Genomic DNA, 17,938 nt, shown 5'->3' with positions numbered 1-17,938 from the left:
CTCAAAATACACACACAAAAACAACAAAAAACTGAAACCCAACAGCAACATATCTTTGCAGATATCATGACCCAGTTAATAAAGATAATCCACAAACCTTGCAGTGAGCAGCTTCATGTAGGAACTACCTTCTTTCAAGGGGAAAAAGTAGTTCCAGTAGAATCTGATGTAGTTTCTGTTGATTCTACTGCAGAAAGAAAGTAGCCACAAAAAAAAAAAAAAAAAAAAAAAAAACACAAGCGAGTCCCATTTAGCCATTATATTGGAGAGAAGGCAGACATCTCTGTGGCTGATAGCTCCAAAACACTGCAACTCACACCAAGAAAAAAAAGAGATCTAAAGTACTAAAGTAGTAAAAAGTACTACAGGCCAGAGGGAAAATATGTATTGCGGATTTTGGTGTGAACTGTCCCTTTAAGACCCAAAACTCAGAGCAGACACACTGAACAAATATCTTTTTTTTAATTTTTTTTATTTAGTAATTTAATTATTTCACAAAACATTTCAGCTGTCTGAGATGACAAAGGGCTGTAACTTAGTAAATTAACTGACATTAATTTAGGGAAAGTTCAAGTGTTATAAATTCATCGTGTTTTTTCATGATCTTCAGGATCTTCAGGATCCTCAGCATCTTCAGGATCCTCAGCATCTTCAGGATCTTCAGGATCTTTAGGGTTTTCAGGATCTTTAGGATCTTTAGGATCTTTAGGATTTTTAGGATCTTTAGGATCTTTAGGATCTTTTGGGGATGAAATTAGCCGACTAGTTAGCCATCCCACTGCTCCTCCAACGCCGGCCACAGCTGCATTGGCAGTTGCTGACAGTCCAACAGCACCTAGGGATGATTACACAGGATTTTTAAAATCAAGCTGAGAAAGTGTAAATGAAACAGTGGCACTGTTGTCATTATAGATATAGACATTCATTTTTCTAGTTGAAAAGTGGTTGATATTCAATCTAAATAATTCATTCTCAGAGACTGGGTCATGACCCAAAGGTGGGTCACAGAAGATATTATTTGCGTCACCATATAAATAAGACTGTGGAAGAAATGGCTGCTGTGAACAAAGACAAGTATTTTTAAGAGCGACTATATTACAAGGAAAATTCTTACCCACATATTTTATTTTATTAACGAGGACAAATTGTCTAAGTTTGCTAAGTATTATCTCACCATTAGGTTACAGTTAAAACTTAAAAATATCATATCTAAGTTAGTAGTTCTGGTGTTTACCAGCAGACTGCAGAAGAGCCACTGCACTTCCTGCTGCCACTCCTCCTCCGTTGGCCACAGCAGCAGCTGACATCATTTGAGCAGCAAAGGATCCTGCTGCTATTCCAGCTGAGGTGAAACCTGCGGCCCCCAGAGCAACAGGAGCCAGGGCCACTGCACCTACTGCACATGAATAATGTGATGTCCTTTTGTTAGCCACTATGATAGATCACATGTGATGTGAGTTTAGCGTGTAAATAGCTGTCCTACATTAAAGTCCATTCAAACCAGCAGTAAAAGCACACAGCTAAACACAGCTGATCTATAAATTAGTCTGAAGTCCTACCTGCTCCTCCTGCAACGGCGATAATTGAACCTGAAACACAGGATGAAAAAAAAACATTACAGCTCATCTGGTTTAATCAAAGACATTGCCATCATCATTATTACATCTTCATAAGAAAAACATATCAGTTAAAATGTCAATATAATCGACGGAATAAAGGAACAGCGATACTGACCAAGACGCATCTTGTAGTGTGACGGACCGTAATAACACTGAGCTGGATTTGAATTTCTACAGAAACGAAACTGTGTTGAAATGTGAACAGCAGAGGGAGACAGAGTGAGTCACTTCCCTCTATTCAACCTTAATGACCAGGAAGTGAAACTCAACTAATAAACACACAAGCAGATCAGAACAAAAATGGTATCGTATTATATATCTTTTTATTACCATAGCAAAATATCATACTTTTAAAAGCAAATTTTGTGACATAAAACTTTAATTAAAAAACTTGTATAAATGAAATTCAACAATACACAGAAACTATTCAGCACTCTGCAAACTACAAATACTTACAGACTGCAAGCTGTATAATTGTCTGAACTGCTGAACCACCGCCTTTTCATTTCTGTCACTGTTTTTGTTTTCACCTTTTATTTTATATATATTTACCCTAAACCCATGTCAATCTATATTGATGACAAAAAATTATATAAGCAAACAAAATATTTGCCCGAGAGCAAACAGTTGATTGAATAATTAACGCTCTTTTGCCCTTACAAGTGAGATAAACGTTATAAAGTCAATAAATGTTTAACAGCGCTGCTGTGGATCTTCTCTTGCATTTTACAACTTTTAGTACATTCTGTTTTATTATTCTTATTCTAATTATTATTATTATTATTATTATTATTATTATTATTATTATTATTATTATTATTATTGTTGTTGTTGTTGTTGTTGTTGTTGTTATTATTATTATTATTATTATTATTATTATGTGTAAAATCACTGAAAGCGTGCGTCTGTTGATTTCCAGCGTCCAGCCGTTCACCGGGCCTGTCTGATCACGTGGTAGGATTAGCGCATGCGCGTGTTGTAGGTGCTTATGGAGAGAAGATGCCCACTGCCATCATCGTCCCCGTGTAGTGCAGGAAAGACACATATTTACCGCAGACAGCACAGACTCTGTTGTCTTGCAGCACAGCTGCTACGCGAGAAGCCTGATGTCTGTGGCCAATGCGAAACACACGGTCCTGAACCCGGTAAGATCCTCATTATTATGAACATTATCATCATCATCAGTGCTCTGGCAGCATCATGCAGTGATCAACAGACCCTCATGTAGCGATAATACAGCCAGGAACTGTATGCATGTCAAGACCGTGTTGTCTGCGGGTGTCTGTTAACGGTCTGCACACTGGACAGTCCGTGTATTTTGTAGGTAATAAATGAACCGGGCTGAATTTCAGCTGCCTCGTGTCAGTTTCCTGTGCTCTAACGTCAACTCTCCACCTCAGGTGATCCCATACACAGGGCCCATACCTGGCGGCCTGCATCCTGGGGAGATCATCATCATCCAGGGCACTGTGCCCCCAGATGCTGACAGGTAAGATGTCATTAAAGTTTTTCTCACTTGTTCACACACTTCTTGAAACACAATGACCAAATCCTGAAGCTCATGTACCTTATTGTACACCAGTGTTGCACAGCTACCAGTACCACCAACACATGTCCAGCTTTTCACTCTTTTTGCAGAACACTACACACAATTCTCCACATTTGGCACAGTCGTCATTGGCAAAATCTCTCGTGTACTGTTCACGTGGAAAACACTGGCACTGAGAAAGCTAAACTCTCGAGAAAGCTAAAATTTCTGTTGCTTTTCAATTAGCCATCAGAAGTTCAGCAATAAAAGATGAGCTGTGCTGTGTTGGAGAACAGGACAGGCAAGATATGCTGAAGGCTTATTTTCTTTTTTCTATTCTCTGTTCTGTATGACAACATTTCTAGCCTGGAAACCAGATGAATCTGCAGTGTTCATGTTGTCATTTGATCTGGTAAATATCAGAGATCCCTGGTTGTGAATTACTGTAGTCAGTGCAGCTGGCCTACACAGTTTCAGAATACTGTAAAAAGAAAAATAACCCGTTCTATTCTTGTTTTATAATTGAGTATAAAAATGTAGTGTAACGTGTGTAACACTGAAAATACAAAAGACCTACTAACAAGATTATCACAGTAGTGTTTTCCATGGAGCAGACAGTGTTCGCTTTCAGTTTCATTTTGAGAAGACATAACAGTGTTTTAATTTTGCTTTTGCAAGAGCTTTGGGGAGTTTTGTGTTTTGTGTGTCAATTTTTGTATTTGAGTTTAGAGTTTTGAGAGAAGGAGCCATTCTGTCAGAAAATGTGTTTAAGCAACTGAGAAGAAAACTTTAAAATGAGAGAAAAATACTGATTTGAGATTTGATAAATAAACCTATGTGTCAGTCTTTTAATTTAGAAAAAGTGAAAAACCCTGTTGCATCTAGTTCAGCGGTTCTCAATCTTTGTTTTTTTTTTTTTTTTTTTTTTTTTACCACACTCCCTCATACTGATTTTCTACCAGGGCCACTGACAGAAAAAATGTTTAAATTCACCAGCCGCTCAATAGTAAATCATTACGTTGTGTTTGAAATGTACTTTAGTATTTTACCAGTACATGGCTGGTGATAATTTCCCACCCTGTCCACGAAACACAGAGACACTGGCAACCTTACCAGCTCAAATCACCTCATGAATTTCTGTAAATTTTCTGAATTTAAGTTAACAAACTTCTAAAACGAATAAAAGTGATGACAGTTACTAACTGAAATATATAGGCCTATTCTCAATCACATCAAAAGAAGAAATCAGTAGTTTTTATTGACTGACTGATCTAGTTTCTCATATTTAAATTAAGTACACTATTAGGTAAATGTTTTTTTTTTATTTCATGTAAAAGATGGCTTGTTTTTTATGCATTAAAACAAAAACGTGTTGTAAAGAAGAAATCTTGTGGCACGTTTGGCCTGTTCTTTGACAAGACGTCTCCTGCGGGAACAACTGGTCCAGTTCTGTGGACACAGTGGAATAACATGAGCCTTGTCCAAAATATTTAATCTTTCAGAGGAATTTGTAGTGACACCAACTACAAGATCAGTTTAGATTCATTTTAGCTCAGCAGCTATGACTTGAAGTTTTGCTCATCCACCTGGAGGTCAGAGGTCAGGTTTGGCTACAGGTGTGCTGCTTGAAAAAACTTCAGCATTATAATAAATTCTTGTTGTTCTCTGGCTGAAGGTGGACTTAAACCCTCAGACCAGAGGTTCTCAGACCTTTTAGGCCACACATCCTCTTCTATATCCTGACCAGGCCGAGGCACCACCAGTCCCCCACACCTTCAGAACAAGTAACATAACCTGTCACCATGATGAGGGCGTCACATTGATATGCTGTAGCTGTAGCTCTAAAAAAATTGCTCCACCTTTGACTCCCTCAACTACTAATCTGTCTATGCACCCAATTTGTATATAAACCTTGTTTTGCAAGTTGTGATTAAACATAACCTAATTAAAGAATATTCACCATGAACTGAAACAACTGATAAAGGTGACAGTAGGTTTGATTAATGTTTTGCTGAACTTAAAAGCTCCTTTAAGTCATAATTTATTGATTATTTATTTATTTTTCCTTTAAACAAAAATAGTAAAATTTTAGAACTAGATTTTGGTGCAGGCGTTGTATAGGGAGCTGCATTCATTAATATACTGTACTTACAAGCATAGTTTGGATTTTTTGAATTGAGGTTGTATAAGTGATTTATCCATAGTCAGTGTATTACCTACAGCAGACCAGTTTGGCAGTAGGAGTACTGGTGTAAGAACCTAAAGAACTGCTGTGGACAGAGTCTGCGGCAAAAGGCACTAAAGCCACCTAAAAATCAATATCAGTTTAATTGTACACTATATAGTAGCAGTATAATATTAAGTTTACCTCACAGAACACAAGAGTTGTTGGTCTACCACTGCTTCGATTGATTAAATTGTTTGTTTTATTGTATGACTTTGGTCTTTTAAAGCGTGGCTTCAGATTCACCAAAGTTGCACTATGACACAAACAAACTGACTGATCGAGGAAGAGGTAAAATTACTGTTTTTGCCAAAGGAGTTTGGTTGCTTTGGAGAGAGTGATATTTGGCTTATACTGGGCACTTTCCCATTGTTTTGCTGCTGACCCTGTCCACAGCAGTACATTGCTTATCTTCCTACGCCTACAGTAATCCTGCTGCTTCTCCAAATGTATGCTGTCCGCCATCTACTGTAGGTCATACACTGACTGTCCTTAAGTACCTCATGTAACTCCACTTAACCCTCTATGGTACCATGTTGCCCTCAGGCAACAAACCCATTTTTGCCCTGTCACATCTCCACAATGCATCCCTTTAAATGATGCAATACTTTAAAAAAGAGGTAAAACCATAGGGAACCATTAACAATGCTTTAAGTTGTCACATGACCTCCAGGAAGCGATTTTGAAACCCTTCTTGGCGGGCTTTTTCTAAGGAGACAGCTCTGCTATCTTGCTGCAAAAAAAAGACTCTCAAAAAGTTATTTTTTGTCCCTTTTCCACCTGGAAAAAAATGTCTTCACACTAATAAGTGAGTAAACTTTAAGTTTTGATAGTTTCATGCAACTTATTTACTAATTTGATAGTGGATACGTGTTAAAATGCAGCTGTTGCCCTGAGGCAACAAAGTGCCATCATGGAAAGTTGCAATGTTGCCTGCAACAGTGAACCATTATGGAATCACTATAGCAAACACAACACTGACCACTGGCCTATTTGGGTGGAGAAAAAGGGCAGATGCAGATACCCTGGATGTAAGGGTATAGTGAAATCACAGTGCACAAAATGTGTCACCTGCCTGTGCTTCACTCCTGAAAAAAACTGCTTCATGGAGTTCCATAAGCACTGAGCAGCAACACCACAAGTGATGGCAACACATGTCAGGAAAGACACAGGGGACTGACATAAAACATGCACTGAAATGAAGCAGTGATGATCAAACACTGGAATTTGTTGTTTTTGTTTTTCAAATGTTTATGGTAATGGTTATCTTTGTTGATTTAAGTAGTTTAAAGTTTTATACTTTACACATTTATTTCAATGGGTTGTTCCTAAATGGTACAATGTTGCCTACAGGCAACATTTAGCCAAGAAACTTTTTAAATTCTTTTTAAAATTCTTTTTAATTTAAAATTTAAAATGAATTGTGACTTCTTGATGTTATTGAATATTTTGACATATATTTCTGAAATAAACAATGTTAAAATTGGAAAAGGAACGTTCTTTTTCACTTATGCACCATTATGGTACAATGTTGCCTACAGGCAACGAACCCCAAAAACTTCCAAAAATAAAAATAAAATTGCATACATACATATGAGCATACATAAATACGTACATATGAGCATACATACATACATAAATACATATGAGCATAAATACATACATACATACATACATACATATGAGCATACATACATACATACATACATATGAGCATACATACATACAGACATATGAGCATAAATACATACATACATACATACATATGAGCATACATACATATGATCATACATTCATACATATGGCCAAACATATGACCATGCATACAAACATACATACATATGACCATACATACATACATACATACATACATAGATACTTATGACCAAACATGCATACATATGACCATACATACATACATACATACATACATATGACCATGCATACATACATACATACATACATACATACATATGAGCATACATGCATACATACATACATACATACATATGACCATGCATACATACATACATACATGTGACCATACATACATACATACATATGAGAATACATACATATGAGCATATATACATACATACATATGACCATACATACATACATACATACATACATACATACATACATACATACATACATATGACCATGCATACATACATATGAGCATACATACATACATATGACTATGCATACATACATATGACCATACATACATACATACATACATATGACCATACATACATACATATGACCATACATACATACATACATACATACATACATACATATATATGACCATACATACATACATACATACATACATACATACGTACATACATATATAAATTCTTTTTATAATTCTTTTCAATTTAAAATTTAAAATGAATTGTGACTTCTTGATGTTATTTTTTTTGTTATTTTTGCATATGTTTATGAAATAAACAATGTTCAAATTGGAAAAGGAACGTTCTTTTTCACTTACGCACCATTATGGTACAATGTTGCCTACAGGCAACGAACCCCAAAAACTTCCAAAAATAAAAATAAAAATAAAATTTCTTCAGATTATGTTTATTTAGTCTATTTTGAGACATAAAAACACATTTCCCTGACTAGCATCATAATGTGTACCATAGAGGGATATGACCATACATACATACATACATACATACATACATCCATACATATGACCGTACATACATACATGCACATACATACATACATATGACCATACATATATACATACGTACATATGACCATACATGCATACATACATACATACATACATACATACATACATACATACATACATACGTACATACATACATACATACATATGAGCATACATACATACATACATATGAGCATACATTCATACATACATACATATGAGCGTACATACATACATACATATTATCATAAATACATACATACATACATATGAGCATACATACATATGGCCAAACATATGACCATGCATACAAACATACATACATACATACATACATACATACATACATACATACATCCATATGACCATGCATACATACATACATATGACCATGCATACATACATACATATGACCATACATACATACATACATACATACATACATGCATACTTATGACCATACATGCATACATATGACCATACATACATACATACATACATACATACATACATATGACCATGCATACATTCATATGACCATACATACATACACACATACATACATACATATGGTCATACATATGACCATGCATACATACATACATACATACATACATACATAGGAGCATACATGCATACATACATACATATGACCATGCATACATACATACATGTGACCATACATACATAGATACATACAAACATATGAGCATACATACATATGAGCATATATACATACATACATATGACCATACATACATACATACATACATACATACATACATACATACATACATATGAGAATACATACATACATATGACCATGCATACATACATATGAGCATACATACATACATACATATTAGCATAAATACATACATACATACATATGAGCATACATACATATGAGCATACATACATATGGCCAAACATATGACCATGCATACATACAAACATATGACCATACATACATACATACTACATACATACATACATACATACATACATACATACATACATACATACTTATGACCATACATGCATTCATATGACCATACATAAAACATACATACATAGATACTTATGACCATACATAAAACATACATACATACAAACATATGAGCATACATACATATGAGCATATATACATACATAAATATGACCATACATACATACATACATACATACATACATACATACATATGAGAATACATACATACATATGAGAATACATACATACATATGACCATGCATACATGCATACATACATACATACATATATATGACCATGCATACATACATACATGTGACCATACATACATACAAACATATGAGCATACATACATATGAGCATATATACATACATACATATGACCATACATACATACATACATACATACATACATACATACATACATATGAGAATACATACATACATATGACCATGCATACATACATACCTACATACATACATACCTACATACATACATACATACATACATACATACATACATACATACATACATACATATGAGAATACATACATACATATGACCATGCATACATACATATGAGCATACATACATACATATGAGCATACATACATACATATGAGCATACATACATACATATGACCATACATACATACATACATACATACATATATACATATATATATAAATTATTTTTATAATTCTTTTTAATTTAAAATTTAAAATGAATTGTGACTTTTTGATGTTATTGAATATTTTTGCATATGTTTATGAAATAAACAATGTTCAAATTGGAAAAGGAACGTTCTTTTTTACTTATGCACCATTATGGTACAATGTTGCCTACAGGCAACGAACCCCAAAAACTTCCAAAAATAAAAATAAAATTTCTTCAGATTATGTTTATTTAGTCTATTTTGAGACATAAAAACACATTTCCCCCACTGGCATCATAATGTGTACCATAGAGGGATATGACCATACATACATACATACATACATACATACATACTTATGACCATACATGCATTCATATGACCATACATAAAACTTACATACATAGATACTTATGACCATACATAAAACATACATACATACATACATACATACATACATACATACATACATATGACCATGCATACATTCATATGACCATGCATACATACATACATACATACGAGCATACATGCATACATACATACATACATATATATGACCATGCATACATGCATACATGTGACCATACATACATACATACATACATACATACATACATACATACATACAAACATATGAGCATACATACATATGAGCATATATACATACATCAATATGACCATACATACATACATACATACATACATACATACATACATACATATGAGAATACATACATACATACATATGACCATACATACATACATATGACCATGCATACATGCATACATACATACATACATATATATGACCATGCATACATACATACATGTGACCATACATACATACAAACATATGAGCATACATACATATGAGCATATATACATACATACATATGACCATACATACATACATACATACATACATACATACATACATACATATATATGAGAATACATACATACATATGAGAATACATACATACATATGAGAATACATACATACATATGACCATGCATACATACATACATACATACATACATACATACATACATACATATGAGAATACATACATACATATGACCATGCATACATACATACATACATACATACATACATACATACATACATACATATGACCATACATACATACATACATATATACATATATATATAAATTATTTTTATAATTCTTTTTAATTTAAAATTTAAAATGAATTGTGACTTTTTGATGTTATTGAATATTTTTGCATATGTTTATGAAATAAACAATGTTCAAATTGGAAAAGGAACGTTCTTTTTTACTTATGCACCATTATGGTACAATGTTGCCTACAGGCAACGAACCCCAAAAACTTCCAAAAATAAAAATAAAATTTCTTCAGATTATGTTTATTTAGTCTATTTTGAGACATAAAAACACATTTCCCCCACTGGCATCATAATGTGTACCATAGAGGGATATGACCATACATACATACATACATACATACATACATACATACATACGACCCTACATACATACATACATACATATGAGCATACATACATACATACATATGACCATAAATGCTTACATACATACATACATACATACATACATATGAGCATACATACATACATATGAGCATACATACATACATACATATGAGCATAAATACATACATACATATGAGCATACATACATACATACATACATATGTGCATACATACATATGAGCATACATACATATGAGCATACATACATACATACGTACATACATATGAGCATACATACATATGAACATACATTCATACATATGGCCAAACATATGACCATGCATACAAACATACATACATATGAACATACATACATACATACATACATACATACATACATACATATGACCATACATACATACACACATACATACATACATATGGTCATACATATGACCATACATACATACATACATACATACATATGAGCATACATACATATGAGCATATATACATACATACATATGACCATACATACATACATACATATGAGAATACATACATACATATGACCATGCATACATACATATGAGCATACATACATACATATGAGCATACATACATAGATACACACATATATATATAAATTCTTTTTATAATTCTTTTTTATTTAAAATTTAAAATGAATTGTGACTTCTTGATGTTATTGAATATTTTTGCATATGTTTATGAAATAAACAATGTTAAAATTGGAAAAGGAACGTTCTTTTTCACTTATGCACCATTATGGTACAATGTTGCCTACAGGCAACGAACCCCAAAAACTTCCAAAAATAAAAATAAAAATAAAAATAAAATTTCTTCAGATTATGTTTATTTAGTCTATTTTGAGACATAAAAACACATTTCCCTCACTAGCATCATAATGTGTACCATACAGGGATATGACCATACATACATACATACATACATACATACATACATACATACATACATATGACCGTACATACATACATGCACATACATACACACATACATATGAGCATACATACATATGACCATACATGCATGCATACATACATACATACATACATATGAGCATGCATACATACATACATGCATATGACCATACATACATACATACATACATACATACATACATACATATATATATATATGACCATACATACATACATACATACATACATAAATTCTTTTTATAATTCTTTTAAATTTAAAGTTTAAAATGAATTGTGACTTCTTGATGTTATTGAATATTTTTGCATTTGTTTATGAAATAAACAATGTTCAAATTGGAAAAGGAACGTTCTTTTTCACTTATGCACCATTATGGTACAATGTTGCCTACAGGCAACGAACCCCAAAAACTTCCAAAAAATAAAAATAAAAATAAAATTTCTTCAGATTATGTTTATTTAGTCTATTTTGAGACATAAAAACACATTTCCCTCACTGGCATCATAATGTGTACCATAGAGGGATATGACCATACATACATACATACATACATACATACATACATACATACATACATACATATGACCATACATGCATACATACATACATACATACATGTGACCATGCATACATACATACATATGAGCATACATACATACATACATACATACATACATATGAGCATACATATATACATACATATATACATACATAAATACATACATACATACATACATACATACATACATACATACATATGACCATACATATATATGACCATACATACATACATAAATATGACCATACATACATACATACATACATACATAGATACATACATACTTATGACCATACATGCATACATATGACCATCCATCCATCCATCCATACATACATACATACATACATACATACATACATACATATGACCATACATTCATACATACATACATACATACATACATACATATGAACATACATTCATACATACATACATACATACATACATATGACCATGCATACATTCATATGACCATACGTACATACATACATATGGTCATACATATGACCATGCATTCATACATACATACATATGGTCATACATATGACCATGCATACATACATACATACATACATACATACATACATATTAGCATAAATACATACATACATACATATGAGCATACATACATATGAGCATACATAGATATGGCCAAACATATGACCATGCATACAAACATACATACATATGACCATACATACATACATACATACATACATATGACCATGCATACATACATGCATATGACCATACATACATACATACATACATACATACATACATACATACTTACTTATGACCATACATACATACATACATATGACCATACATACATATGACCATGCATACATTCATATAACCATACATACATACATACACACATACATACATACATACATATGGTCATACATATGACCGTGCATACATACATGCATACATACATACGTACATATGAGCATACATGCATATATTCATACATTCATACATATGACCATGCATATATACATACATGTGACCATACATACATACATACATACATACATACATATGAGCATACATACATATGAGCATATATACATACATACATACATATGACCATACATACATACATACATACATACATACATACATACATATGACCATGCATACATACATATGACCATACATACATACATACATACATACATATGACCATACATACATACATACATACATACATACATACATATGAGCATACATATATACATACATATATACATACATAAATACATACATATGAGCATACATACATACATACATACATACATACATATGACCATACATATATATGACCATACATACATACATAAATATGACCATACATACATACATACATACATACATACATACATACATACATACTTATGACCATACATGCATACATATGACCATCCATACATACATACATACATACATACATACATATGACCATACATTCATTCATACATTCATACATACATACATATGACCATGCATACATTCATATGACCATACGTACATACATACATATGGTCATACATATGACCATGCATACATACATACATACATACATACATACATACATACATACATATGATCATGCATACATACATATGACCATACATTCATACATACATACATACATACATACATACATACATACATACATATGACCATGCATACATTCATATGACCATACGTAGATACATACATATGGTCATACATATGACCATGCATACATACATACATACATACATACATACATACATACATACATATGACCATACATACATACATACATGTGACCATACATACATACATACATATGAGCATAGATACATATGAGCATATATACATACATACATACATACATATGACCATACATACATACATACATACATACATACATACATACATACATACATATGAGAATACATACATACATATAACCATGCATACATACATATGAGCATACATACATACATATGACCATGCTTACATACATATGGGTATACATACATACATACATACATACATACATACATATATATGACCATGCATACATACATACATACATACATACATACATACATATATATGACCATACATACATACATACATACATACATACATACATACATACATATATAAATTCTTTTTATAATTCTTTTAATTTAAAATTTAAAATCAATAGTGACTTCTTGAATATTTTTGCATATGTTTATGAACTAAACAATGGTCAAATTGGAAAAGGAACGTTCTTTTTCACTTATGCACCATTATGGTACAATGTTGCCTACAGGCAACAAACCCCAAAAATTTCCAAAAATAAAAATAAAAATAAAAATAAAATTTCTTCAGATTATGTTTATTTAGTCTATTTTGAGACATAAAAACACATTTCCCTCACTAGCATCATAATGTGTACCATAGAGGGATATGACCATACATACATACATACATACATACATACATACATACATATGACCGTACATACATACATGCACATACATACATATGACCATACATACATACATACGTACATATGACCATACATGCATACATACATACATACATACAGTACATACATACGTACATACATACATACATACTTATGACCATACATACATACATACATATGAGCATACATACATACATACATATGAGCGTACATACATGCATGAATATTAGCATAAATACATACATACATACAGATATACATATGAGCATACATACATATGGCCAAACATATGACCATGCATACAAACATACATACATATAACCATACATACATACATACATACATATGACCATGCATACAAACATACATACATATGACCATGCATACATTCATATGACCATACATACATACACACATACATACATACATATGGTCATACATATGACCATGCATACATACATACATACATACATACATACGTACATCTGACCATGCATACATACATACATGTGACCATACATACATACATACAAACATATGAGCATACATACATATGAGCATATATACATACATACATATGACCATACATACATACATACATATGACCATATATACATATGACCATGCATACATACATACATATGACCATACATACATACATACATACATACATACATACATACATACTTATGACCATACATGCATACATATGACCATACATGCATACATACATACATACATATGACCATACATACATACATACATACATACATACATACATACATATATATGACCATACATACATACATACATACATACATACATGTATAAATTCTTTTTATAATTCTTTTAAATTTAAAATTCAAAATGAATTGTGACTTCTTGATGTTTTTGTTATTTTTGCATATGTTTATGAAATAAACAATGTTAAAATTGGAAAAGGAACGTTCTTTTTCACTTATGCACCATTATGGTACAATGTTGCCTACAGGCAACGAACCCCAAAAACTTCCAAAAATAAAAATAAAAATAAAATTTCTTCAGATTATGTTTATTTAGTCTATTTTGAGACATAAAAACACATTTCCCTCACTAGCATCATAATGTGTACCATAGAGGGATATGACCATACATACATACATACATACTTACGTACATACATACATACATATGACCGTACATACATACATGCACATACATACACACATACATATGAGCATACATACATATGACCATACATACATACATACATACATACATACATACATACATACATACATATGAGCATGCATACATACATACATACATATGACCATACATACATACATACATACATACATACATACATATATATATATATGACCATACATACCTTCATACATACATACATACATACATACATACATATATAAATTCTTTTTATAATTCTTTTAAATTTAAAATTTAAAATGAATTGTGACTTCTTGATGTTATTGAATATTTTTGCATTTGTTTATGAAATAAACAATGTTCAAATTGGAAAAGGAATGTTCTTTTTCACTTATGCACAACGTTGCCTACAGGCAACGAACCCCAAAAACTTCCAAAAAATAAAAATAAAAATAAAATTTCTTCAGATTATGTTTATTTAGTCTATTTTGAGACATAAAAACACATTTCCCTCACTGGCATCATAATGTGTACCATAGAGGGATATGACCATACATACATACATGTGACCATGCATACATACATACATATGAGCATACATACATACATACATACATACATACATATGAGCATACATATATACATACATATATACATACATATATACATACATAAATACATACATATGAGCATACATACATACATACATATATATATACATACATACATACATACATATGACCATACATATATATGACCATACATACATACATAAATATGACCATACATACATACATACATACATACATACATACATACATACATACTTATGACCATACATGCATACATATGACCATCCATCCATCCATACATACATACATATGACCATACATACATACATACATACATACATACATACATACATACATACATACATACATACATATGACCATGCATACATTCATATGACCATACGTACATACATACATATGGTCATACATATGACCATGCATACATACATACATACATACATACATACATACATACATACATACATACATATTAGCATAAATACATACATACATACATATGAGCATACATACATATGAGCATACATAGATATGGCCAAACATATGACCATGCATACAAACATACATACATACATACATACATATGACCATGCATACATACATGCATATGACCATACATACATACATACATACATACATACATACATACATACTTATGACTATACATACATACATACATATGACCATACATACATATGACCATGCATACATTTATATAACCATACATACATACACACATACATAAATACATATGGTCATACATATGACCATGCATACATACATACATACATACATATGAGCATAAATGCATACATTCATACATTCATACATATGACCATGCATATATACATACATGTGACCATACATACATACATACATACATACATACATACATACATACATATGAGCATATATATATATGTATATATGACCATATATACATATGACCATGCATACATACATACATATGAACATACATACATACATACATA

The 17,938-nt window shown here is 31.9% G+C and overlaps 2 protein-coding genes across 5 annotated transcripts in view; one reads left to right on the top strand and one right to left on the bottom strand.

The window, feature by feature from the left end:
- Positions 1-552: 552 nt before the first annotated feature.
- LOC146310564 (interferon alpha-inducible protein 27-like protein 2A) lies at positions 553-1,921 on the bottom strand. Of its 2 annotated transcripts, XM_084742585.1 has the most exons (4): positions 1,735-1,919; positions 1,560-1,589; positions 1,235-1,396; positions 553-835 (listed from the first exon to the last, which is right to left on the bottom strand). In XM_084742585.1, the coding sequence occupies exons 1-4, from the start codon at positions 1,742-1,744 to the stop codon at positions 585-587; spliced, it is 453 nt and encodes a 150-aa protein (XP_084598711.1). In that variant the 5' UTR covers positions 1,745-1,919; the 3' UTR covers positions 553-584. The 2 variants fall into 2 exon arrangements, with proteins under 2 accessions (XP_084598711.1, XP_084598710.1); XM_084742584.1 differs by having other exon boundaries at positions 1,560-1,921.
- Positions 1,922-2,052: 131 nt separating this feature from the next.
- The window catches only part of lgals8b (galectin 8b), a 35,649-nt gene continuing 19,763 nt past the window's right edge, over positions 2,053-17,938 (top strand). For 2 of the 3 annotated variants that reach the window (XM_084742528.1, XM_084742529.1), the window contains exons 1-2: positions 2,053-2,764; positions 3,020-3,108. In XM_084742528.1, the coding sequence (XP_084598654.1) occupies positions 2,726-2,764; positions 3,020-3,108 (128 nt within the window). In that variant the 5' untranslated portion in view covers positions 2,053-2,725. Of the gene's footprint in view, positions 3,109-17,938 lie in introns of all 3 variants that reach the window. The other variant, XM_084742527.1, reaches the window with a different exon arrangement.

This window comes from Lutjanus erythropterus, chromosome 18 (genome assembly GCF_056507025.1).
Source record: "Lutjanus erythropterus isolate fLutEry1 chromosome 18, fLutEry1.hap2, whole genome shotgun sequence".
NCBI classification, from domain to species: domain Eukaryota; kingdom Metazoa; phylum Chordata; class Actinopteri; order Lutjaniformes; family Lutjanidae; genus Lutjanus; species Lutjanus erythropterus.
This window is presented reverse-complemented; position numbering and strand designations above follow the sequence as displayed.

What these genes read in the sequence shown, in the direction of transcription:
- LOC146310564 (XM_084742584.1), bottom strand. Translation starts at nt 1,626, where the DNA reads ATGAGCTGTAATGTTTTTTTTTCATCCTGTGTTTCAGGTTCAATTATC. An exon ending in CGCCGTTGCAGGAGGAGCAG is followed by an intron (nt 1,397 to 1,559) that starts GTAGGACTTCAG and finishes ATTCATGTGCAG; the next exon opens with TAGGTGCAGTGGCCCTGGCT. An exon ending in GGCTCTTCTGCAGTCTGCTG is followed by an intron (nt 836 to 1,234) that starts GTAAACACCAGA and finishes AATCATCCCTAG; the next exon opens with GTGCTGTTGGACTGTCAGCA.